The following is a 24,404-nucleotide window of genomic DNA, read 5'->3' on the forward strand; positions in this document are numbered from 1 at the left end:
GATACAGAATAAGCAGATGCAGAGAAGACAGCAAGTATAGCCTCTTGAGGAGTTTTGCTGTAAAGGGAGTGGCCAGTAGATGGAAGCAGAATTGTTGGGGTTTTTTCTTCTTTTTATCTTGGGAAGAACTGGAGCATGTTTATGGATGGAATGATCTAGAAGGTAAAAAATTGAGATGAGAGAGGAGAGGCTCTGAAGAGTATGAGAGAGGTGGGACCTAATGCAGAAGGGGAAGGGTTGGAAAAGCAGAGGCAGGAGCTCATCAGTTGTGGGAGGAAAGGCTGAGAGAGGAGGGTCACAGAGGCCAGTGTATGAGCAGATGGGAGCTGGGGGACATTCCCTTCAAGGTGCTTTTATTATCTTAACAGGACATCTGTCATCAGCTAAGAGCAAGGATGGGGAGGCAGTGTTGGAGGTTTAAGAATACAAAGAGAGCTGTGAGGCAGCTGTCTAGTCCAGCAGGAGGTCAAGGGCACTAATGGAACAGGAGGGCTCTGGGAGTGGGAAAGTGAAGCTGGCCAGCGTGACTGCAGGTCTGCTGCAGGAGTGGGGCATAGAGCAGGGGAGCAGTTAGATTTACCAGTCTTCATGAGCAAAATGAAGCAAGAGTAGCAAGGGAATTGAAGCAAGTACCAGATTAAAATGATGGCCCTTGAATCTGAACTACTTTAGGAAGGAAGTGAGGACATGTAGGGGCCGAGAGACGGTGAAAGGCAGTAGAACCAGTAGATGATGCGTCCTGGTGGGAGGAAGGTGGGGCCCCTGGAGAGAGACTGGACAGATAGGAGGGGGTGTTTGGTCAGCGGGATGCTTGAAATTGAGACTTAGAAGGGTTGCAGTTGGTGATGATGGGGTCTGGGGTGTGAACTTTGGAGTAAATGTCTAAGGTCGGGTTGGAGGACAGGATCATTAAACTGAACCATTGTCTTCAATTTCTTATTATAGCAGTCCTTTCTTTTAATTTCTCAAAGTGTTCTGTTTCTTTAATCCTCGTTCAAAACTTTGCTTTTGTTTTGTGGATGTGACGTCTCACATCTTTCTGAGGGTATTAATTAGATTGCTGTTCCCTGAATTATCTTCCCTTGATGGGTCACTTTTCTGTTTATCTTAGTCTCTCCTTGCAAGGTTTCTTTAAATACCAGATGCTTGGTTGCTTACTCATGTTTATTCAGGAGGCAGTTTAAAGTTGCTTGGAATCTCTGTAGGTTGGGGCAGCAGGGAGCAGGTTCCAGAGTATATGGAGCTTTGCTTCAGGCTACTGGTGCCCACGTGAAAGTGCCTTAGGTCTTCCGGAGAGTGGCCCCGTAAGCATTCTTCGTGCGTTGGAGGAAAGAACATATTGACCACTCTGTGTTGTATTTCCAGTTTGTCCCCCTGTGTCCAGCCCCACACATCACCCTGAAGTCTTCTGTTAGAGCTGACATTGCTAAGGTCTGAGCATCCCTGGGCTTCTCCAGGGCGGGGGCTCCTTCCCAGGTGCCCTCTCCGTGCACTGCCTGGCACGGGGCCTCCGCTCTTAATCTGCATCAGTCACTTTTTCTGTTGAGCTGCATCAGTCCTCTGTCACTTTTGACGTTTCTGAAATTTAATTTCTTTTTTATTGTTCTTTTTGTTTTTGTGAGTTTCTAACACATGTACCCCCCTCCTCCTATGGCCATTTTCATGGTATTTTAGAAGGTAGAGGCTGTAGATGTGTGTGCTCAGAAGACAAAAAAACACAAGGAAAAATGGCATTGCTTTTCCTGTGTTTTGAAGTATTTTTTGGTTCACCATATTTGCAGAGAGCAAATGTAAAATATTATGCTTTCTGTGATCACTTCTCATATGAGTGAAAGGTAGTTTAACTTATTGTTCTTTCAGGTAAGTAGAATTATTACAGGTTCCAGATGGAGAAACTGAGGCATTGAGCATTTCGATGTTGGTCTGGTGGCCTGGGATAGGGTTGAACATACTGACTGCACAAAGGAACTTTTTTCTTTCTTTTATCATTGCTGCAAGAGGGTTTTGATTATATTGGTTAGTAACATAAGAGATGTTTCAGTCTTTTATTCCGGGCGTTTTACTTTGTACCAAAAGGTTAATGATACTGACCTACCTCTCCAGTGGTATTATGAAACTTAATGCGTGGAAAGGGCTTTGAGATTTGGGAATGAAAAGCATAGGTTTTTGTCTAGAGTAATTACCTTACACATGTGAGCTTAAAGAGATAGTTTAAAAAGCGATAACCCATCTGTCTATTCAGAAACAGTTTTATCAAAATGAAGATGACTTCCATTTATAACACTTAATTTTGGGGGTACATTTGTGTAAAGCCAAGGGAAATTCAACTTTTGAGATCTCAATTGTTAGAATAAAAAATCAGCTTCCAAAAATAATGGTCCATTGATATCAGAGGTAATGACATAGCACAAATTTGTAATAATGGTTTTCTGTTGAAGTTGATGTTTTTTCTTCTTATTGACCAATGAGTATTTTCTTTTAAAATGAGAATAATGCTGAAAACTGTTTTTTTCTGATTTCTTTTATTTGCAAAGTTAGAAAAGGAGTTCATGCTTTACTGAATAACAAGAAAGACTGTTACACAGTTTGTGGCAAGGCTGTTGTAACCAGTTAGAATCTAAGTTATTTGCTTTATTTTTAGAATCAGTGTTTTCTTTTTTGAAATTTTATTTTTAGGTATGTGTTCGATTTGTAACATCTGCTGTTCTAAAGACTTAAATGTCACCCGGATAGGATAAAATAGAACAGTAAGGATTATGATATTTCATGATAGTTGAGCAGTGATATATGAACCCCCCACATAATAATCTTATTTCTGATTTTTTTGTTTTTATCTCTTTAGAGTTATAGACAGTAGTATGAAAAACTTCAAAGCATTTTTTCGGTGGCTGTATGTGGGTAAGTTGAGTAAAGCATTTTTATTTTAATACTTTAAAAAAACTATAGGAGTATTATCTTAGATAGTTTCAATAAATCTAGTACAATTTCAAATACTTTGAGAGAATTGTATAATGATCCCTGTTATACCTTTCACGTAGCTTCAGCAGTTATCAACACATGGCCAGTCTTACTTTATTCATACACCCACCTCCCCACAGAAATATTTATTTTTTTATTAGTATATAATAAGTACACATATTTTTGGAGTACTCGTGATAATTTAATACATTCATATAATTTGTAAAGATCAAATCAGTATAATTGGAATATGTGTCACCTTAAACATTTTTCCCTGTGCTGGAAACATTCCTCACAGAACTATTAAAGCTAACTTGTAGCCTGTGTTATCCCTGTTTGCTCACTGATAGTTCACATCTTTTAACTTTGTAATGTCTCCATAGGTTAAAATAACATTTTAAAAATTTTTGTGAGTATCAGGCACTGTTAGGTGCTAGATTTTAAAAGTAAAAAAGAAAAAAATGTGAGTCTCTGTCCTTGGGTAGCTTATCTTCTGTTTGATTATTTGGTCTTCTATCTTTAGATCTCTACTGTCCACTATGGTAGCCACTAGCCACATGTGGCTATTTAAGTGGATTGAAATCCTGTGCAACTGTATATTTGGTTCCTTAGCCATACTGTCCACATTTGAGGTTCTCAGCAGCCACAGATGGTTATTGACTGCATAGAAGTAGAACATTTCCATGACCACTTCTATTGTGTATTGATGCTCCAGCTAAATAGAATGCAGACCACTTATAGCCTGTCTTTGTATCTTCACAGTGTCTTTACATTTGGGCAGGTAGTTAATAAGTATTTGTTGACTTGATATTAAATGTTTTGTATTCACTCTGCAGTATATGCATATTTTATTTAGGTCCATTTATATTGCTATTTTTGTGAACTCTCAATATCCTTAAAATAATCCAGCATATATTTCCCTCCAACATACGCAAAATTTAGTTTTAATGTAGTTTATCTCGCACCTGTTGAAACTCTAAAGAGTAAAATAGAATGTAAATTACCTGTAATGTGCTGATATCCTTTAAACAAATGTCCAGATCTTCAGTTCTAGTATTGTAAAAACAGACTTTATATTTTTCAACCTAACATAATTGCTTTTGTTTAAAAACTGAATGTGATCTGCATACTTTTTGATGTTTCTGAAAACGGTACCAATACTAACCAGAATGAGGAACCAGAGTGCTTATCAGGTGGGCCTGTTTAAGATCTATGTTGTTAATTAAAATAAATTACAATATTAAAACTGAATGAGAACTTAGAAGACTTTTTTTTTTGCAGAGGTAGTTTGGTTTTACTTATAATTATTGGATGTAATTTAGGCAGTGTCTATCCTTACTACACATTCTAACTGTAGTAAGAATCAGGATTAGAAGAGAAATGACTTACCGCTCAGTCCTCGTTAGAGCAGGATGTTGTAGAAAGCACACTGGATTGGAGAAGTGGAGATCTACTTGTAATCCTGGCTCTGTCCCCAGTAGCTGTATAACCTTGGTTTTCTTTTTTGTAAAATGTGATCTCCATGAAGGCAGGGATATCTTTTATACTGATGTATCGCTAGCACCTCAAGTAGTGTTTTTGGATGGAAAGAATGAGTGGAACTAGATTTTAGCTTCCCTTTCAGATAACTTAGACGTTTAAATTAATTAAAAACAGTTATGTATTTGCAAAAGTACTTCTGACTTGCTTGTTACTGACCAACTGCAATTAGGAACCATGTTCGAATACCATGCAGAAGTACATGAAACGTACTTTGTCTTGACTGAGGTGGAACATAATACAAAACACATAGTACTGATGAGGACAATCCTGTGAAAGGACAAAGTCAACTACAGATACTAGATCAAAGAAAAGTACATAAATATACTGTAAGTGCATAGCAGAAAAGACCAAGGGAAATAAACAGATTTCTTTGGTATCGTAAGACTTTGGAGGAAAGGATGGCTTGCAGATTTTAAGAGCAGAAACATCACCAGGTTAAAAGGAGGGATCCTTACACACGTAGTCTTAGCCCAGACAGCAGTTAGATTTGTCTGGAGAGGCAACAGGTTGAATTGAAGAAGAAAAAGAATAGTTTAGAATGGTTAGACCAACAATTTTGAACCTGAAAATATGAAGCAAATTAAAGTTCTGGCACCCCTTAGTTTTTAGAAGAAAAATGTTTTTGTTGGTGAAAAGCTGTGTAAAATTGAAGATTTAGTTCAGTCAAACACCTTGTCTTTGAAATGTATTTAAAATTAAAATTATGTCTGTAGTTTGCTTTTAAAGATAGTTTTTTAACTTTGTATTTCCAGCAATGTTGAGAATGACAGAAGACCATGTGCTTCCCGAGCTGAACAAGGTAGTATGTACTAGTGCATTTTCACAGTGTTCGCATTGTCCTGTTTGAACTCAGCTGTGCTGTCATTTTGGTACTCTTCTTCAGTTATTAGTTAACAGGATGTCAGGATGTAGACATTAGATCCCTTAAGCACCACCTTTTTAAAAAAGAAATGTGCATGTTTTGTGTATTGTTTCATCTCATAGAATACCTTTATTACGACTTTCTAAATTTATAGTCTTCATGTTTGGATAAGGTTTTATAATCCATGTAAGACAGCATTCTTGTATTCCTTACTTTGACTTCCTTAAATTTTAAATGCTTCTTATTTTCCTTGGAAATCAGCTGCTTAGATATTAGTCCCTGTGTTGAAGTCTGGTAAGCAACAGTTTCTTTCTTAAGAAAGAAAGGAAGGGTTCCTGTAAGGACTGTGACAAGTGGTGGTGGAATCTCCTTTCAGGGACGTCTTACAGAATAGGGCGGAATTTCCACTTGATTCCTGCAGCTCACTCTTCTTCACCCCCGCTGAAACTGTTTAGATAGGTTAGGTAGTTTTGAGCCTGAAAAAATGGACAGCATTAAAATTAGGCTTGTGAACTAGATGAGAAAGGGATTCTCCACTGTCTACAACTCATTTGCTAAGTAGATGAGGGGGACTGGCCTTGCAAACCAGGAAAGTTTCACAATAGTTGTTTTTCTGACATCACTGTTAGCTTTATTTTGGGAGGTAAAATATGTCAGGTGTTGGAAGGGATCCTAAGGTATAATTTTCTGAGGGCTGAAGAACTAAATTGGGATAAATGCAGGTCATCACAAGAAGCAGGGGCCTGCACTGAAGCAGACAGCACTGTTTGCCTGCAGCCCTTAACTAAGGGTGACACATCTTATCTGGGGTCCAGTGCCCATTCCCAAAGGAGGAACCTCAGCACATGTGGTCTTAGCACAAGGCCTGAAATAATAAATAACCTTAGGCCATAAAGAGTTTTGTAACTATTGGATTAACTGATTGGAAGATGAGTTCACATGTTTAATTACATTCTTGGAACCCCAGACGTTCATATTTTCACAGTCGCATAATCTATATTTCTTTGAAAGAAGTTTGCCGGTTTTCCCATGGCCTTTAGTAGATGGTGAAAATGTCACATTTATTATTATGTACCATTTCTTTTATTGAGCAGCTTTCTTTTATCTTGATTTGTTTTCTTTTTGTTCCTTTTGTTGATAGATGACTCAGAAAGATATCACATTTGTTGCTGAATTTCTTACTGAACATTTCAATGAGGTAAGAAGTTGATATTTCCGTAATGCAGTTTAAAAAAAATTGTAGTAAACCTGGGTAATGACAAGACATAATTAAATTTAACCCAATTTAATTGAAGTCCGTAGCAATTACTTTTTTTAAACTGTTGAACTAATTATGTTTCTAAACATAGTCAATAAACCAGACTTTTGTTTGTGTGTCTTATAATCTACAAAAGAAAATAATAACTGCCACTCACAGCTCTCTTGAAAAGGAAAGTTTGGGGTTTAAATTTAAGATATTTTTCTTTGTGAGTTGACTTAAGAATTAAACTATGTTTATTTTTTCCAGGCTCCAGACCTTTATAATCGAAAAGGAAAATACTTCAACGTTGAAAGAGTTGGTCAGGTGTGGGCTTTGAACTCATTTTAAAACCTTAGCAGTGTTCGTCTTTGTTATCCAAAGTTTCTGGAAAGTAACACGATACCAAGTAATACAGGAGCTCTGTCCTTTTAGTAAAATTACCAAAGAGCAGCAGTTTTTAAACATTTTGATCTGAGAACCCTTTTACATTCTTAAAAATTATTGAGGACTAAAAATACAAAAACTAGCTGGGTGTGGTGGTGCACACCTGTAATCCCAGCTACTTGGGAGGCTGAGGCAGGAGAATCACTTGAACCCAGGAGGTGGAGGTTTTAGTAAGCCAAGATGAAGCCACTGCACTCCACCCTGGGTGACAGAACAAGACTACGTCTCAAAAAAAAAAATTATTGAGGACTAGAAAAGAGCTTTTGTTTATGCAAGTTATCTATTGCTGATAGGCATTATTAGGTATTAAAAATTAAACATAATAAAAAATTATTCCTTAATTCACTCAAAAATAGAATATAACAGCCGGGCATTGAAGCTCACACTTGTAATCCCAGCTACTTGCCAGCTACTCGAGAGGGTGAGGCATGAGAATCACTTGAACCCAGGAGGCGGAGGTTGCAGTGAGCCAAGATTGCATCACTGCACTCCAGCCTGGGCAACAGAGTGAGACTCAGTCTGAAAAGAAAAAGAAGAAAAAAAAAAGAATATACCCACTTACTGTTACATGTTAATATAAATACTTTTAGTGAAAAAGGATATTTTACAAAATAAAAATAATTTAGTGAAGAGTGGTAATGTTTCATATTCTTGCAAACCTCTTTGATGTCCAGCCTAATAGAAAACAGGTGGGTTCTCATATCTGCTGCTACATTCAGTTTGTTTTGATATGTTGTTTCTATCGTATCAGTATATATGAAAAAGTCTGGCCTCACACAGGTGTGTATAAGAAGTATTCTATTAGCTTTTTCAGATAATTGCGACTTTGCTTTATTACATCAAATCTGGACAAGTGATAATATCTTAAAGGTTCGTTTCAGCGTGGAATCTAAGATTGCATCAGTGAACATTGTTTACATTAAAATTTATTCATCTCCCTCACACTTTGAACGGATCTTTTGCCCATGCATAATTTTGTAACATGCTTTGGTCATTTTGGAAATATTGGTTCCCTGAGTCATGCAGCTGTTCTAAATGCTGCCACCTATAAATAGCACCACCAATTTAATCAGAAAAGTCTTTGTGTTGTGAAGCACACAGGGGCAGATGCAGGTTTTCCAAAAAAAAAAATTTTATTTTTTTTTTGTTTTTTGTTTTTAAGACAGGGTATTTCCTCTGAGTACAGTGGTGCAATCATGGCTCACTGCAGCTTCCACCTCTCCCACTGGCCTCTTGTAGCTGGGGCTACAATGTAGCACATACCACTATGCCTGGCTAATTTTTGTCTTTATTTCGTAGAGACCCAGCATGTTGCCCAGGCTGGTCTTGAGCTCCTGGGCTCAAGTGATACGCCTGCCATGGCCTCCTAAAGTGCAGGGATTACAGGCCTGAACCACCGTGCCCAGCCTATTTTTGCTTTTAACATAAGTGCTTTTCCTCAAGATAACCACCATGTTTTTGTGTAGCAAAAGTGCCTATGTATAACTCTCAGTTCTGTCACACAGAATAGTAAAGATTTGTACTCAAAAGTTGAAAATAAAGTTCAACTTGATTTTCATAAATAAAATAATAATTTAATGACTTCGTTAAAGATAAATGAAAGTATGAGTATGTGACAGAAAAAGAATACAGTGACTGCTGGTATGATTTGGAACCGCTACTGTGATTCTTGACTGCGACACAGTTTTCCCCACCATCAGTGCAGATGTTAGCCCAGTGTAAAGGGCAGGTGACATCTACATTTTTATAAAACTAATATTGACTTTGTGGATCCCCAAAAGCATCTTGGGGATTCCCAGGGGCCTGTAGACCTCATTTGGAGAACAACTGCCATAGAGTATATTGACAGTGTATTGACAGTTGATAACTTATGAAGCTAATTAATAACTTGCGTATATACAACTAAAATACGTTCATGAAAAAGAAACACAATTTAAGTTCGATTTGTGTTCTCTACATCTACAACACAGTAATCTTAATATATTGCAGTTTGTTTAGTTGCTTGACTAAACGAACTACAGACTGTTTAGCAATTTCTTTAATTTTTAAGATAGTAGCTAGGTAACATTTATGGCTGGCTTAATTCTGCCACATACACATAGCAGATTTTGGCTACCTCCCTTGAATAATAGTAATGCACTTTCAGAGGACTTGGCAGGAAAACAAAGTAGCTTGTTAAATTAAAGAGTGTTAAATATAAACAGATTTTAGACCGCAGTTCTTCGATTTACTAAACTTAACTTTTTTTTTGTCTTTTACTTTTTTTCTTTTTCCATTTTTCCTTCTAGTATGGAAGGGAAATAAGTTTATTAGAAATAAACTTAAATTTCTAATTCTGTATTTCTAGTACTTGAAAGATGAAGATGATGATCTTGTGTCACCCCCTAACACAGAAGGAAACCAGTGGTATGACTTTCTTCAAAATAGCAGCCACCTTAAAGGTATTTCATGAACCAACCAGATTTGGGCCATGTTTATTTTTATTTAAGACTAGGTCTTGAATAGTTCTGCTAACAGTTTTGCTGAAAACTTGCTGAACACTTATCTAAGTTTATTAGACTTATTTTTATTTAATTATAGGAACAGCAAAATAACCAATCGTGTATGACATCATCATGATAGATAGACACTCTGAAGTTAACTATGCTGTAGCAAGATTGCTTATTCCTAAGTATTCTTATTTAAGTGTTTTGCACCCTGTAAAAAATAGGATTTTGAGGAGAAACTATAGAGCCAACTAGTGAGAAAAGTCTTTTTTACCAATTCCAGTTTATTATCTTCTAAAAGCACAGTGATGCTCAACTGTATAGTCGGGTTGTAGTTTCATGTGTGTGTGTGTGTGTGTGTGTGTGCGCGTGTGTGTGTGCATGTGTACTGTTATGCCTTTCATTTTCTAGGATGTCAGAATGTTAATACAGTAAAGCTATCCAGCATTATGAGGGATGCAGCACATAATAGCAACCATTAAATATGCCAGCACATCTTACTATTTTAGATGAAAATATTTTAAATCTTGTATTTCTTTGCTGTCTGAAAGAATAATCTGACCAGATTTAGCAATTTCTTAGATCTTTAAGGTAGTAACTAACATGTATGTGTTGCTTAGTCTGCCGTATATACACACAATACCTGCTTCAGTCTTCACAGGATTCTGTGGGTAGGTACTTGGTATCCCCGTTTACTAATGAGGAAACAGGTGGTTAGAGAAGCCTGGGATCACACAAGCTGGTTAGTGATGGAGCTAGGATTCTGTTCATGTGAAAGCCTGAGGTTTTAACTAGACTAGCAGTACAGGTTGAGCATCTTAATCCAAAAATCCAAAACCTAAAACTTCTTGAGCACCGACATGACATCACAAATGGAAAATTCCCTAGCTGACCTCATATGATGGGTCCCAGTCAAAGTGCAGTCAAGACTTTGTTTCAAGCACAGAATTGTTAATTATATTGTATAAGATGTACATGAAGCGTAAGTGAATTTCGTGTTTAGACTTGAGTTCCATCCCCAAGATATCTCATTATGTATATGCAAATACTCCAAATTCCAAAAAAATCCAAAACACTTCCGGACCTAAGCATTTTGGATACGTGAAACTCAACCTATAGTAATTTCTGCCACTTCTATTTGGTTGCTGCTTCTGTGAATGAATGAATGAATGAATGAGGGAAAGAATTCTTTGATGCCCAGAACTTTGCATATGGTCCAAATTCTTTTTCAAAGCAGAACCTATTTTGTATTGCCGGAGAGTCTTCAGGTCAGTAGGGAGATGCATTGGTGCAAGTTGGCTATTGAATGGAGGGAGGATACAAGTACAGGAGATGCTACTCATTTACTGTATTTAATCAGGATGCCCAGGGAATAAGGCAGGATGTCTGTGGAAGGCAGTGGCGGTGTGTCAAGAGTAGTGGCACCTGGACCCTGTTGCTGTTTTGGCTATTATTGATCTAGGGAACTTTGCCAGGCTGAAAATAGGTCCTACCCTCTTTTTTTCCCCCTACATCTTATGTGTCTGAATAAGAAAGGCCTGATCTTAGCTACAGACCTAATGGAACTCACTATTGAGTTCCATAATGAATTCCAGTGAGGAAATATCAGTGCAACTGTTTTCTTACACTGCAAAAATCAAGTGCTAAATACTTGATCTGTGTACTTTCTTTAGGGTACATGGGTCAGTATTGTGTAATGGGTAAAAGCTGGTGCTCTGGAAGCTGGATTGTCTGGGTTGGAATCTGGTCTACTGCTTCCTAGTAATGCGGCTGAGAGCAAGTTGCCTAACCTCCCTGTGCCATAGTTTCTCATCTGTAAAAAGAAGATGATAATAATGCCTCCCTCAGAAAACTGGTGTGGAGATTAAATAAATTAATCTGCATAAGCACTCAGACTAATGGCCCGGCACTTAGCACAGAAGCAGTCTGTAGCTTTGCGTCTGAGTGGTTTTTACTCAGTGTTTCTGACAACAAAATGAGAGAAATTTTTTTCCTCCTGACACCAACCAATTTTGACACCAATGGGGTGTCCTACAATTCAATCCCAACACTAATTACAGACAGTGCAGACGTCACAGGATAAGGGTGCAGTCCCAGAAGACTGCCCTCGAGTCAGATGTCAGGTCTCTAGATCACCCACATCTCTTGGGTAGCCATGCTTGTTGTCAGACTTGGCTATAAGGTCAAGAGTTCCCAGAACCTTCCTCCCTTCCAGGTTGGATAATTTTGCTAGAATGACTCACAAAACTCAGGGAAACATTTAATTTTTGTTTACCAGTGTGTTGTAAAGAATATGACTCAGGAACAGCCACATAGAAGTGCTGTATCAGGCAGGGTATAGAGGGAAAGGTGCAGAGCTTCCATGCTCTCCCAGCACCTGGACATATTCACCACCGAGAAAGTTCTCTGAACCTCATTGTCCCAGTGTATTTATGGAGGTTTCATTATGTAGTCATGATTGATGAAGTCATTGACCATTGGTGATTGAACTCAACCTCCAAGCCCCTCTCTCCTCCCTGGAGGCCAGCAGGTGGAGCTGAAAGTTCCAAACTTCTAATCAAGGCTTGGTCTTTTGGATGGCCAGCCCCTATCCTAAAGCTGTCTAGGTGTCAGCCAAGAGTTGCTTCATTAAAACAAAACATAGTAGTCCTAGCACTTTGGGAGGGTGAGGTGGACAGATCACTTGAGATCAGGAGTTCCAGACCTGAGCAACATGGTGAAACCCTGTCTCTACTAAAAATTAGCTGGGTGTGGTGGTATGCACCTGTCGTCCCTTTACTCGGGAGGCTGAGACAGGAGAATCGCTTGAATCCGGGAGGCAGAGGTTTCAGTGAGCTGAGATTGCACCATTGCACTCCAGCCTGGGCAACAGAATGAGACTCCGTCTTAAAAAAAAAAAAAAATGTTCCTGTCACCTTTATCACTCAGGAAATTCCAAGGGTTTTGGAAGCTCTGTTCTAGGAACTGGAAACAAAGATCAATGTCTTTCTGTGATACCATAGCATCTGTCACTTTGAGAACTTAAAATGTTAATGTGATTATAATTCATTTTATCCAGCATGACTTTAAGGGAGGGCCTACAAAGCACAGTGGAAGAGGGTGGGCATTAGAGTCAGACTTGGGTTTGATTGATAGATCTAGATACTTAGTTATTTTCACACTGGGCAATTGCCTAAACCTGTTGAGCTTCATTTTTTTTTTTTTTTTTTCTTCTGTAAATTGGAGAATATGGTGTTTACGTCATGTGGCTATTGTAAGCAATTAAAAAAAAAGTATTTTAGAAACCTAGCACAGCGGGGGTAAGTGCTAAATTATATATTACTTTCTCCTGATAAAGTAACCTTTTAAAAAGTAAGAGCTTATTTATATAGAGCTAGTTTCCAGTCTCTTGTTTTTGAGACTCTTAAAAAACAGTACTGAGCAGTACTGGACTGCTGTTGTTTCACTGTGGCAAAGAATAGAAGAATGAACTGTATTTCATCATATATTTGATGGTTCCCAAATCATTCCTTTCTTCTTAGAGTCAGCAGAGACCTACAGTTGGATTTTGATGAGTCTAAGCTTGTAGTGAGAGAGATTGTTTTTAGTGAGCTGTCAGTGGGGATTAATGAAAGGCAGAAGGCCATGGTCGTTTTTAATGAGGTTGTGTGAAAATCCAATGAAGTGGTCAGTGGAAATTCTACCTTGAGATAAACTGTGCAGACTGGCTCTAATGTTAGATTATTTTCTTCTAATTATAAGTTTGCTATAGCTTCTTTTATTTTTGTTTCTGTTTTTGTTTGAAACCAGAAAGTCCTTTGCTGTTTCCTTATTATCCTCGAAAATCATTGCATTTTGTGAAAAGGCGGATGGAGAATATTATTGATCAGTGTTTGCAAAAGCCAGCAGTAAGTTTAACAGAAATGCATGTCTTTATGTAGGAGCAATAGTGTCTACAGTATGTGGCTCACTTATGTAAACAATCTTAATTTTTAGAATGAACTATGAAAATGTTGATATTCAACTGTTTTTGGTTAAGAAAAATAACAATTTCATATGGTTCAACCTAATACTCCAACTTAAGTTTCTTACACACACGTGTGTGTGTGTGTGTGTGTGTGTGTATAAAGATTACTAAAGGTGTTGACATCTTGAGTATTTTATTTGTTCCCAGAAGAAATTCATTGTAAACAGTCTTAGTTACAGAGCTGATATGTCTCTGTTTACTACCGAAGGATGTGAATGAATGGTTGTTATGAGACCAGAGGGAGGTGGTCTTAAACCTGCCATGTGCTTAGCACCAACGTCTTTTTTAGCTCAGAATTTTCTCTCTTTTTCCCTACTGTTACAATAGTCATTAAAGTTTTTTATGTACAAGGTTTGGTGATATAGGCGATTTTTTACTACATTCGAACAGTGATGGTCAGTCACTTTCTGTAGAGTTATCTGTGTGCATATTAATGCTCTAATTATATTTTAAAATCTTATTTTATATAGGATGTAATTGGAAAATCGATGAATCAAGCAATCTGTATTCCATTGTATAGAGATACCAGAAGGTAATTCTGTTTACCTATTGGGTGGTATAATTCAGCAGCCAGTTTAAATTTTTCTCATTTCTTTTTCCCTTTTATTTTAGTGAGGATTCTACACGTAGATTGTTCAAATTTCCTTTTCTGTACGTATATTTCTTTTCTATCTTGAGTGAACAGTACAATTTTGTTTTATCCATCAATAGTTAAAAAATATTATGACAATTTTTTTTTCTTAGGTGGAATAATAAAACTTCAAATCTACATTATCTTCTTTTTACTATTCTAGAAGATTCACTTTATAAAATGTGCATCTTAAGGAGACATACTGATATTTCCCAGTAAGTATTAATCTGAAGTTTGAATCAGAAGAGTTTATTATTTTTAAGAATAAAGCATACAGCCTTCCAGCATTTCAGATTTTAAACTACCTTGTGACTTTTAGATTTGTCATTTAATTGTTAGTTTTCATGTCATTAAGAGTGACACTGAATTAGGAAGTTATATGATCTTGTTCTAGATTATTTAATTTTTATTGGCGTATAATCATTGTATGTAGGACTTTTTTTTAGAGTTAGGAAAAATATGACAGCTCAGGATATTATATCTCATTTTTTAGAAGTTAAAAGCTTATAGAAAGTTAAAAGTTAAAGAAGTTTTAACTTTTTAGTAGTTAAAAACTTCTAAAAGTGACTGCTTTATAGAAATGATTTTTGCCTAGGGTTAAGTATACTTTTCATTAAACAAGAGGCCTTGCCTAACAGAGACTTACTCTGAAATTCAAAGTAGAAGTTCTGAAAAATAAATCATATTTAGAATTCCATTGGTATCTTAAAAATGGTTTTAAATCCGAATTTGAAGAAAATGTTGAGACTAAGATGTAACCAAAAAGAAAGAATTTGGTTATTTCTATTCCAAATGTCTTTGGCTAAATCTATTTGCTTTGGTGACTGTATGATTTTAAACCAAGTTGGTTTATCTATCTAGGCGTTTAAACCAGTTCTCAGTGTTCTAGAGAAGTAAATGTACTGACCCTGACAATCATGTTCTTTTAAGTGTTTAGATTATTGACTATCCAGGTTGTTCCACAGAGTCTTTTTTTTCCCCCCTTCTTTCTTGGAGATCTGTGAGTAGTGGACTAATTGCTATTAAATTTGGGAGCTTTACATATGCCACAACGGAAAAAGTCAGAAGAAGGTAAGTCTTGAGTCTTGTTTGGGTGATGTGTGTATATATTTAGGAATAGGGCCAGACTCAGTTACGGTGATAATATAGGTAAAGGGGCTTTGTCACGTCCCACATCGAGGGCAGGATTCTTTGTGTATTTATCCATAGAGAATGATTTGACTTGTGATTGAATAGAACCTTACTGCCCTGCAGTTTATGTCATATGGTTTCGTATAATTACTCCCGAGCTCCCTGTTAGCAAAGAAAGTAATGTGGTTCCCGTGGGCAGATGGCCTGCGGCGCTGAAGTTCTTATTATGACCAAAAAAATAATGAGGTGATGCCATTCTCAGCGATGGGAGATTTTCTTAGGATTCAAAAGGGTAACAGTACCTAAGCCATCCCTGAGGCTTCGCAAGGGAAAGAAGTGACTAATCACAGGTTGATCTTTTTCTCACTTGTTTCCTCACATAAAAGAAGTTTTTTTATGATAAAGTCTTTGGAGTTGCTGTGCCTATTTTTCATGTGTAGTATCTTATTTTTATTTCTCAGTCTAGTCAACTCTGTTTGCTGAATGTGTATATAAGGTGTCATTCATAGAATTTCTACAGGCTTAAGGCCTAACCATCGATGGCCAGGGTTTTCTAGAACTGAAACAACTTCACAGATTTTGGGGGTCATGATTACCCATTTTTAAGATTTAGTTATATATGTGAATAATCAGTACAAAAAGTAACTGATTTTAATACAAACCAATGGTATGTTTTAAATGTTACTGTACAGAATGTCACTTAATTTTTAAATTTTTTTCTGCTTGCTGCCAGTATGACATGCATACAGTATTTTCTCAGTAGTCATGATCATCTTTTATATAACAAAACTTACTTTAATTCTAGCATCTACAGTTGTTTAGATGCACAGTTTTATGATGATGAAACTGTAACAGTAGTTCTTAAAGACACTGTAGGACGTGAAGGAAGAGATAGACTCTTGGTCCAGCTGCCATTGTCTTTAGTATATAACAGTGAAGATTCTGCAGAATATCAGTTCACTGGGACTTATTCTACAAGGTAACTAGTAAAATTGTCTTTTTGATATTACAGTTAAATATTTTTTAATGCACATTATAAATTCCAACCTTTCAGGTATACTAGATAATGATTATTTCATTACTAGGGGTAACCACAGAGGTAGCTGAGCAGAAATGCTCCAATTTTTCATTCAAAATATGCTGGCCTTAATAGCTTTTTTTATCCCTTCGCTTTACTAGTAAATCAGGAAGTATTTGCTGGAATCAAGGTGGGGAATTATTTGGAGTGGAGAATGGGACTTCTTTTAGTTACGTTTTCAAGGAAAGCATTAACCCTAGTTGGTTGGAATTAGTTATTTTTGATTTGCCTTCAGTATTTTCCTTCCAGAATTAAGACCTCAGCACCCATGTGGGAAGTATACTGTCAGTTCCAAGAGATGGCTTTAATTGACTGAGACTTAAGTAAGCAGATCTCTAATTTAAAAATGTATCCATTTGCTTTCCTTGAAAGGGAGTCAAAAACCTTGCTAAAATGATATTCTGCCTATTTGGAATTGCAGTATTTTCTTTTTTTTTTTTTGAAACAGAGCTTTTCTCTGTCACCCAGGTTGGAGTGCAGTCATGCAATCATAGCTCATTGCAGCCTCAAACTCATGGGCTCAAGTGACCCTCCTGCCTCAGCCTCTCATAGCTGGGACTACAGGCATGTGCCACCTTGTCTGGCTAATTTATTTTTTACAGAGATGGAGTCTCACTCTGTTGCCCAGGCCGGCCTTGAACTCCTGGACTCAAGCAGTCCTCCCACCTTGGCCTCGCAAAGTGCTGAGATTCCAGGCATGAGCCACTGTGCCCAGCCAGAATATAGAATATGGAATTTTTATAGAATATTATATCACAGCTCTTTTTCTAATACAACAGTTGCTAAAATTATATTGGAAGTAGAAGTATGAGTAGAAGTCAAAGCCATAATTGACCCTAATACCACCTGTAGTAAACGAGGGAGGAGAAGATCCCCTTTTCATTCCTGGGTGGGTTTTTTCCCTCTTTAGGCTAGATGAACAATGTAGTGCTATTCCCACCCGTACCATGCATTTCGAGAAGCATTGGAGATTACTGGAAAGTATGAAAGCACAGTATGTTGCTGGGAATGGTTTTCGAAAAGTATCCTGTGTGGTAAGTGTTTACAGATCGTTCAGCAACTAAGAAATTATAAGAAGTAACATTGCTTCTTTGGAACTTTCATCAAATACATGACATGTAAGGTCCTTTTGTGCAAATATTTTTGCTGTGATTTATAGCTTGTATTGATTGTGGTCATGTGGACTTAGCTCTTTAGTTCTCTCGCTCTAATGAAGCTTACTAAGCAGTTAATAATAATTCTAGATTTTAATCTCACGAAATTGCCACTGTTGTTATGTGGAGACCTTTTTATACAAAATGAAGGCTGAGTTTATTGATTTTGTTGTAAATTGATGGGAATGTCTTTCCTATAAAACCATTCTTTGATTCAGACTTCTGATTTCTAATTCCTTATATATGATATGTTAGTTAAGCTATTAATTTAAAAGTGCTTTTATGGCCTTTCTTTTTTAGTTAAGCTCAAATCTTCGTCATGTGAGAGTATTTGAAATGGACATAGATGATGAATGGGAGCTCGATGAGTCCTCAGATGAAGAGGAGGAGGCCAGTAATAAGCCTGTAAAAATAAAGGAAGAAGTGTTGTCGGAGTCAGAGACAGAGAACCAACAAGCTGGTGCTGCTGCTTTCGCTCCGGAGATAGTCATTAAAGTGGAAAAACTTGACCCTGAGCTAGACTCTTAATCTAGCTTGCCATTATTGTGTGTGTAATTATGGCCAAAAGAACATAGGAGATGGACTAAGATGTTTTGGACCACCTTTAATTTTCTTTGTGTAACAAAGAAATAAACAGTAAATTTTATTTTTTCATATTCTGCTTCATCTTCTCTTAGTGATACAGTCACTATGATAGACTTTATTTTTTCTGAGATTTCTCTTTAATGCTATGTGCAGAACTAGTGTTTAAAGAAAACAGGGCCAGGCATGGCTCACACCTGTAATCTCAGCACTTGGGGAGTCTGAGGTGGGTGGCTCACTTGAAGTCAGGAGTTCAAGACCAGCCTGGCCAACATGGCAAAACCCTATCTCTACTGAAAATACAGAAATGAGCTGCGCGTGGTGCACACACCTGTAATTCCAGCCACTTGGTAGGCTGAGGCATGAGAATCGCTTAAACTCGGGAGCCAGAGGTTGCAGTGGGCTGAGATCATGCCATTGCACTCCATCCAGCCTGGGTGACAGAGTGAGACTGTGTCTCAAAAAAGAAAGGAAGTGAACAAATTGAATGTGAAGAAAAAGTCTAATATTTTCTGTCAGAAGGGTGGGTATCAGGAATTGTTTCTGTATCAGGAAGAAATTACATTGAAATAGTCGTTCGTCACTGGAAATTTTAATGCATTTAGGATTTAAAAACTATAGACAACATTCCTATTTTTCCAACTCCCCTTCTAGTTCATTTTGGGTCTCCAGAATGATTTTAAAATTATGTTTTCAGAATAAATTATACTGATTTACAGTAATGCTAAACCAAAGGATGGATCCTGTCTTTTATGGTTTAAATAACATAAACACTGATTGACACCTACATGGTTATCTTTTCTCATTCTGTCCCTGCATTTGAGCTCTGAGTTCTTTGAATCAGCAGTGCTTAGATGTGCCCTTTTCCCTTTTCAGACTCGGTCAAGGACATACAGTAGCTGTCTGTTTGGTTGACTCCTTGAGAGTGTGAGAAATAACAGGGCAACTAAATGTTATCTAGCAGTAGTGCAGATAAGCTACTGTGGATTTCCTAATGCTCATTCATTCCTAAAGTACAATAGTAGTCTTGTGTGACTTTCAAAGAGATTAATTTAATGGATGAATTCCACTATCAGTTCATTGATAGTCACTTTTTAAAGCTTAAGTATCTTTAGGCAGGAGGATATACTATAACCAGGTTAATGGGTAACTGCAGGGTTGCTGTGTCATTTGTCTATTTAATAGGTAGCTGTCTCTGAGTACTCCAGGGTACCTCTGTGAATGGAAGCCACTGTTGGTTGACGCAGTATTTAGGACTGTGATCAGGAGGCTGACTATATTGGTCTGTAGCCTTGCATATGATAGGCCTTAAACTCGATTAACAAATGTATGTAAATGTTTACTGATGGTTGAGCATTGTTCCTGGTATAGTGCAGAATGTCTTGAATTAGCTTTTGTGAGCAAGAAAAGTGAACTGTCATATGACATTACTGAAAAATTATAGGTTGTGGGTATGTAGAGCATTTTTAGAATGAATGCATTGTGCAAATTTACCATATAACATTTAAAGAGCTTTAATGGATTTTAGGAACCAATAATTATAGCCTGATCTTAGAAAGAACGACAATTTCACAATCAGCAATGAGTTATTTATTAGTTAGTAATTTGTCCTTTGTGACCTCAGCATTAGATATAAAGATTTTTTTTTTTTTTTTTTTTTTTTTGAGGCGGAGTCTCGCTCTGTCGCCCGGACTGGAGTGCAGTGGCCGGATCTCAGCTCACTGCAAGCTCCGCCTCCCGGGTTTACGCCATTCTCCTGCCTCAGCCTCCCGAGTAGCTGGGACTACAGGCGCCTGCCACCTCGCCCAGCTAGTTTTTGTGTTTTTTAGTAGAGACGGAGTTTCACCGTGTTAGCCAGGATGGTCTCGATCTCTGACCTCGTGATCCACCCGTCTCGGCCTCCCAAAGTGCTGGGATTACAGGCTTGAGCCACCGTGCCCGGCCAGATATAAAGATTTTTTGATATATACACATTTGCTTTCTGTGGTTCCAGCGTAGACATAAAATATGGGAGAATTGGTTTTTCAGTAATGGTTTTAATATGTATAGCAAATAGGAACTAGAATTGTATTAAAGTGAAAAAGTTTAAATTGACATCTGAATCTCTTTAAGTTTTAATAAGATGCATAGAGCAGAGAATTTTATTGTATTTTTAGATATATGCTCTAGTTCTTGACACCATTAGACATTTTGCTTTTTTAAAAGAAATTTAATTTTTAATTTTTGTGGGTACATAGTAGGTGTATATATTTATGGGGTACATGAGATATTTTGGTACAGCATACAATATAGATACTTTGCTTTTAATATTTAGAACAATTTGAGCATTATACACTGACTACTTTTAGTATGTTTACCTGCAGATGCCGAATTTGAGCTTTGAATTCAGTGAGCAGCAAGTGAAGGGTGGGAATGTGAGGCCCCTGGGAAGAGGAGCCTCCAGGTCCTGGCTCTTGTGGATCTTGGCACTTTGTCTCCATAAAGTGGGGTAATTGAGTGTCTCTCAGGGTTTGAGGACTCATGAGGGGTACTTGTAGAACACTGTGGTTAGCGCATGTGAGATACCCAATAAAGACTAGCACTTCTATTTACAATATTCTGTTCTGTTTTTTGCTGACATAAATTGTGTTGTTTTTTTAGAAACTTAACTAGCCTCTTTTTTGGCCAGACTTGATAGAACTATAATAGAATTCTAATTCTCTGGCTTAGTAGGGTTTTTTTTGTTGTTGTTCTTGATTTTTTTCCAATGTAAAAATTGTACACTTAGCAAAATGCTAAAATATTCTGTCTTCTTAATTTGGAACATTTGAATGTAAATGTGAAGAAAACTATTATGGTATAGCCTTGAGTTTATGATGCCGTAACTAGGGGAATTTATATATATCTGAGTTGATCTAAATATTTTCCCATTCTTGAGGGAAGTCCAGCAAGCAGACATGCGCTAAACATTTCTTTCTAAAGGATGCTATAATTGAAATCATGGGTTGCATTTCACCAGGAGCAAATCAGTTTCTCTGACACCTCTTGAAGTTGCAATGTTGTGATTATCTACAGACTGTTTACATTTACTAGAACGTACAGTTGACTATCCAGCAGAATATTTTGAGTCCTCACTGAGCACAAGGAGATAGTACTTAGGATTATACTAAGTCAAGGTCACAAAAACCTTATATGAGAGCAAATAATATATTAGCATAGAAATGATCTCTTATGGGGAATATTCAGTTCAGAAACTCGATTGTTAAATGGGCCTGGGAAATGATTTATTAATGTGGTTGATAGCCAATGTTTACTTTCCACTTCTTGTTCTGAGGAAATGAAAATTTCTAGAACAGCGTCTCTCATGAAACACACACTAGTACATTAGAAGTGCCAGGGCCAGTGATTAAAAATGTATGGATTTTACCCTAAGCCTACTCAATCAGAAGCTGAGGGTGAGGCCAAGACTACATTTTTAACCAACTCACTTGATCATTCTTACACCCACCAAGCTTGAGAAGCATTATTTTTGTATGAAAGCTGTGTTTTAGAAATTAGATGGTTATAATTTCTTAGTTGTAGGTTCATAAGCTGTTCCCTTGGATGCAATGAAAATTGATGTATTTTTTTTCTTTAAAAATGACCCTAGCTGGTGATTAATTACACATGCAAGTTGCTCACACTTCAATAAATCTGTTTAAATGATGGTGAGTATAATTGTACCCCAACTCCCTCTCTGCACTACAGCATTGTAGCAATGGATCCCTTAGGGCCACATTTCAGCCCTAACAAGATTATGTTCAGCCAAGTGGGAGATAGTTGGGTATGTATGGGCTGTGCTCGTAATCAGCCATTCTAGTTAATAAATGTCATCTTTCCTCTGGTATGTGCAGTCAGACTGAACTCAACTGCTCGAGGTATGAGGTGTAATGTGTAGTTACCACGGTACGGATGATAAATCTGTCCCACAACATGGCTATAAGTGAAACTTACGTTTACCGGCTTGTTATGTTTTAAGCAGTAAAACAAGACAAGTTTGTTGTTTGTGCTTCCTGCCATCAGATTTATGACTGAAAACTTTAGGGACTGTTTTTCTTCATTTCTGCGTTCCTGATTCCTGTTACAGAGTGAATATTACTCTTTCAAGTGATATTTCTGTCCACTGTTTGGATAGTAAAACTGAGTGGAGCCCAAACTGGAAGAGTGGCCCGCTTGCTATAAATGAGCCTCGTGATTGTCAACATTTTCATGATACTACAAAACTTTCTAACCTTGAGAATATGTTACTTGCCTTTTTCCTTTCCACCACTTACTCTGTCCTGCCAAATTGTTGCAGGAAGAGATTCAAGGATTAGAAATATTTATGGGCCTGGCATGGTAGCTCACGCCTAAAATCCCAACATTTTGGGAAGCTGAGGCGAGTGGATTGCTTGAGCTCAGGAGTTTTGGCAATATGGCAAATCCCGTGTCTATAACATACAAAAATTAGCTGGGCATGGTGGCGCATGCCTACAGTCCCAGCTACTGAGGAGGCAGAGGTGCGAGTGATTGAGCCTAGGAGGTGGAGACTGCAGTGAGCTCTGATTGTGTCACTGCACTCCACCCTGGATGACAGAGACCTTGTCTCAAAGAAATTATATGTATGATATATATATATTTCCTTGTTCTCTTGGGATGGAAGGTTAAGATCTAGTGGCAGAGTGTGGATAGCAGAGGGGCTGAGACCATTGTTCTGGGGCCCTGCAAGGTGCGGGGCCTATTTTCTCCACTGGAGAAGGAGGAGACTAAATGGCCCAGGTGGCAGGAGGACACCCAAGCGACCAGTTCAACGGACACCTTTCAGGCTAGAGAAGTCAGGCATGTCAGATGCTGCGGAGAAACAGCGGGATGGAAAATTGCCTGTGACTTCTGAAAAGCTGCCCATCAGTTATGACCCTGGTAGAAACTTGGAGGCATGTTGACAGGAGCCCTATTGAAATGGGTGTAGAATACATGTGAGTCAGTGGAGGCAACTCTGGAGGATTTTCCTGTCAGGGGCACAGAAATGGAGTGGTGGCAGGGGAGGGAAATGGCACCAGAGAACTTTTTTTTTTTTTTAAAAAGGATGGATACTAGGCATCTTTATTCATCAATACGAATGAGCCACCAAAGAAGGAGAAATTGAGCATTCTAGAGTAAAAGAAGATGTGTGAAAGATTCTTGAGAAGGCTAAAAGGGCTAGGGCCCAGTGACCAATGCAGGGATCGGGTGTAGGGTGGTGAAATATGACTTTCTTCCACCCTAATGGGAGTCTGGGGACAGATGCTGGCAGGTGCAGCACTGGGTGACAGGTGTAGCATTTTTCCCTCAGAGAGAGGTGTTCAGGTCTTTATGGAGAGTGATGAGAGGAGAGGTAGAAAATAGGTGTCTCAAATTGGAAAGAGAATTGTGGAGTTTTAGAGGGATAGAAAGAAAGAGGCTATGACTAGAGAAGGAAAATTGCCAGTCTTAGAGAGGTGGTGAAGTCCCTGATGACAGATATAACCATGGCAGTTGGCAGCTGTTACTGGTGTGAAGGAGAAAGTCACGAGCCAAGTAGATTCAGAACTGAGTGACCGGGATTTTGTATGGCTCATCTGTGTGGCTGTTAAAGTTGCAAAAAAGATGGAGACGATAACAGTGAGTTGGATCCTGAGGTCACCAGTGAATGAGGAGGCATCAGTGGGGGTTTGAGAGGGGAAGGAAAAACTGTGCTTCCAAGACTCTTGGTACCTTGAAAGACCCAGAGGAGGGTCAGGCACCTACCTAGTCAGTTAGTAGTAAGGCTGGGATCTAAGCCCAGGTGGACTGGACTGCCCTAGAGGATCTCCTAGCAGACACCTGTGGTTAGAAAGGACATGGGAACAGGATAAAAACACTAAGCCAACCTGCAAGCCTGGCCACTGCCTTTGAATCCCTGTCTACTATAGGTTAGTGCTCCCCACACCTGGGAGGTAAGACTAAGGGCTCTAATGGTGGTGGACTTTTTAATTTTATTTTATTTTATTTAGACAGGATCTTGCTCTGTTACCCAGGTTTCAGGCTGAAGTGCAGTGGCATTAACATAGCTCACTGCAGACTTGACCTTCTGGGTTCAAGCAATCCTCCTGAGTAGCTCAGGTTAGCAGCATGTGCCACCATGCCTGGCTTTTTTTTTTTTTTTTTTTTAAGTGATGGGGTCTTGCCATGTCAGCCAGATTGGTTTTGAAACCCTGGGCTCAAGCAGTTGTCCCACCTCAGCCTCGCAAAGTGCTTGGACTACAGGTGTGAGCCACCACACCTGGCCTTCTTTC

General features: G+C 38.1%; 1 protein-coding gene across 4 annotated transcripts in view; it reads left to right on the forward strand.

Annotated features, from left to right (window-relative positions):
• ANAPC4 (anaphase promoting complex subunit 4) overlaps nt 1-18,186 on the forward strand; it is a 41,583-nt gene extending 23,397 nt beyond the window's left edge. Inside the window, exons 17-29 of one of the 4 annotated variants that reach the window (XM_033213914.1) lie at nt 2,843-2,898; nt 5,253-5,302; nt 6,504-6,560; nt 6,870-6,926; nt 9,394-9,487; nt 13,322-13,419; nt 14,009-14,070; nt 14,151-14,189; nt 14,283-14,384; nt 15,166-15,240; nt 16,106-16,279; nt 17,289-17,412; nt 17,833-18,186. In XM_033213914.1, coding sequence (XP_033069805.1) covers nt 2,843-2,898; nt 5,253-5,302; nt 6,504-6,560; nt 6,870-6,926; nt 9,394-9,487; nt 13,322-13,419; nt 14,009-14,070; nt 14,151-14,189; nt 14,283-14,384; nt 15,166-15,240; nt 16,106-16,279; nt 17,289-17,412; nt 17,833-18,060 — 1,216 coding nt within the window. In that variant the 3' untranslated portion in view covers nt 18,061-18,186. The remainder of the gene's footprint in view (nt 1-2,842; nt 2,899-5,252; nt 5,303-6,503; nt 6,561-6,869; nt 6,927-9,393; nt 9,488-13,321; nt 13,420-14,008; nt 14,071-14,150; nt 14,190-14,282; nt 14,385-15,165; nt 15,241-16,105; nt 16,280-17,288; nt 17,413-17,832) is intronic. The other 3 variants (XM_033213915.1, XM_033213916.1, XM_033213918.1) reach the window with 3 other exon arrangements.
• The last annotated feature ends 6,218 nt before the right edge of the window (nt 18,187-24,404 follow it).

Source organism: Trachypithecus francoisi, unplaced genomic scaffold, assembly GCF_009764315.1.
Source record: "Trachypithecus francoisi isolate TF-2019V2 unplaced genomic scaffold, Tfra_2.0 Lachesis_group1, whole genome shotgun sequence".
In the NCBI taxonomy this organism is placed as follows: domain Eukaryota; kingdom Metazoa; phylum Chordata; class Mammalia; order Primates; family Cercopithecidae; genus Trachypithecus; species Trachypithecus francoisi.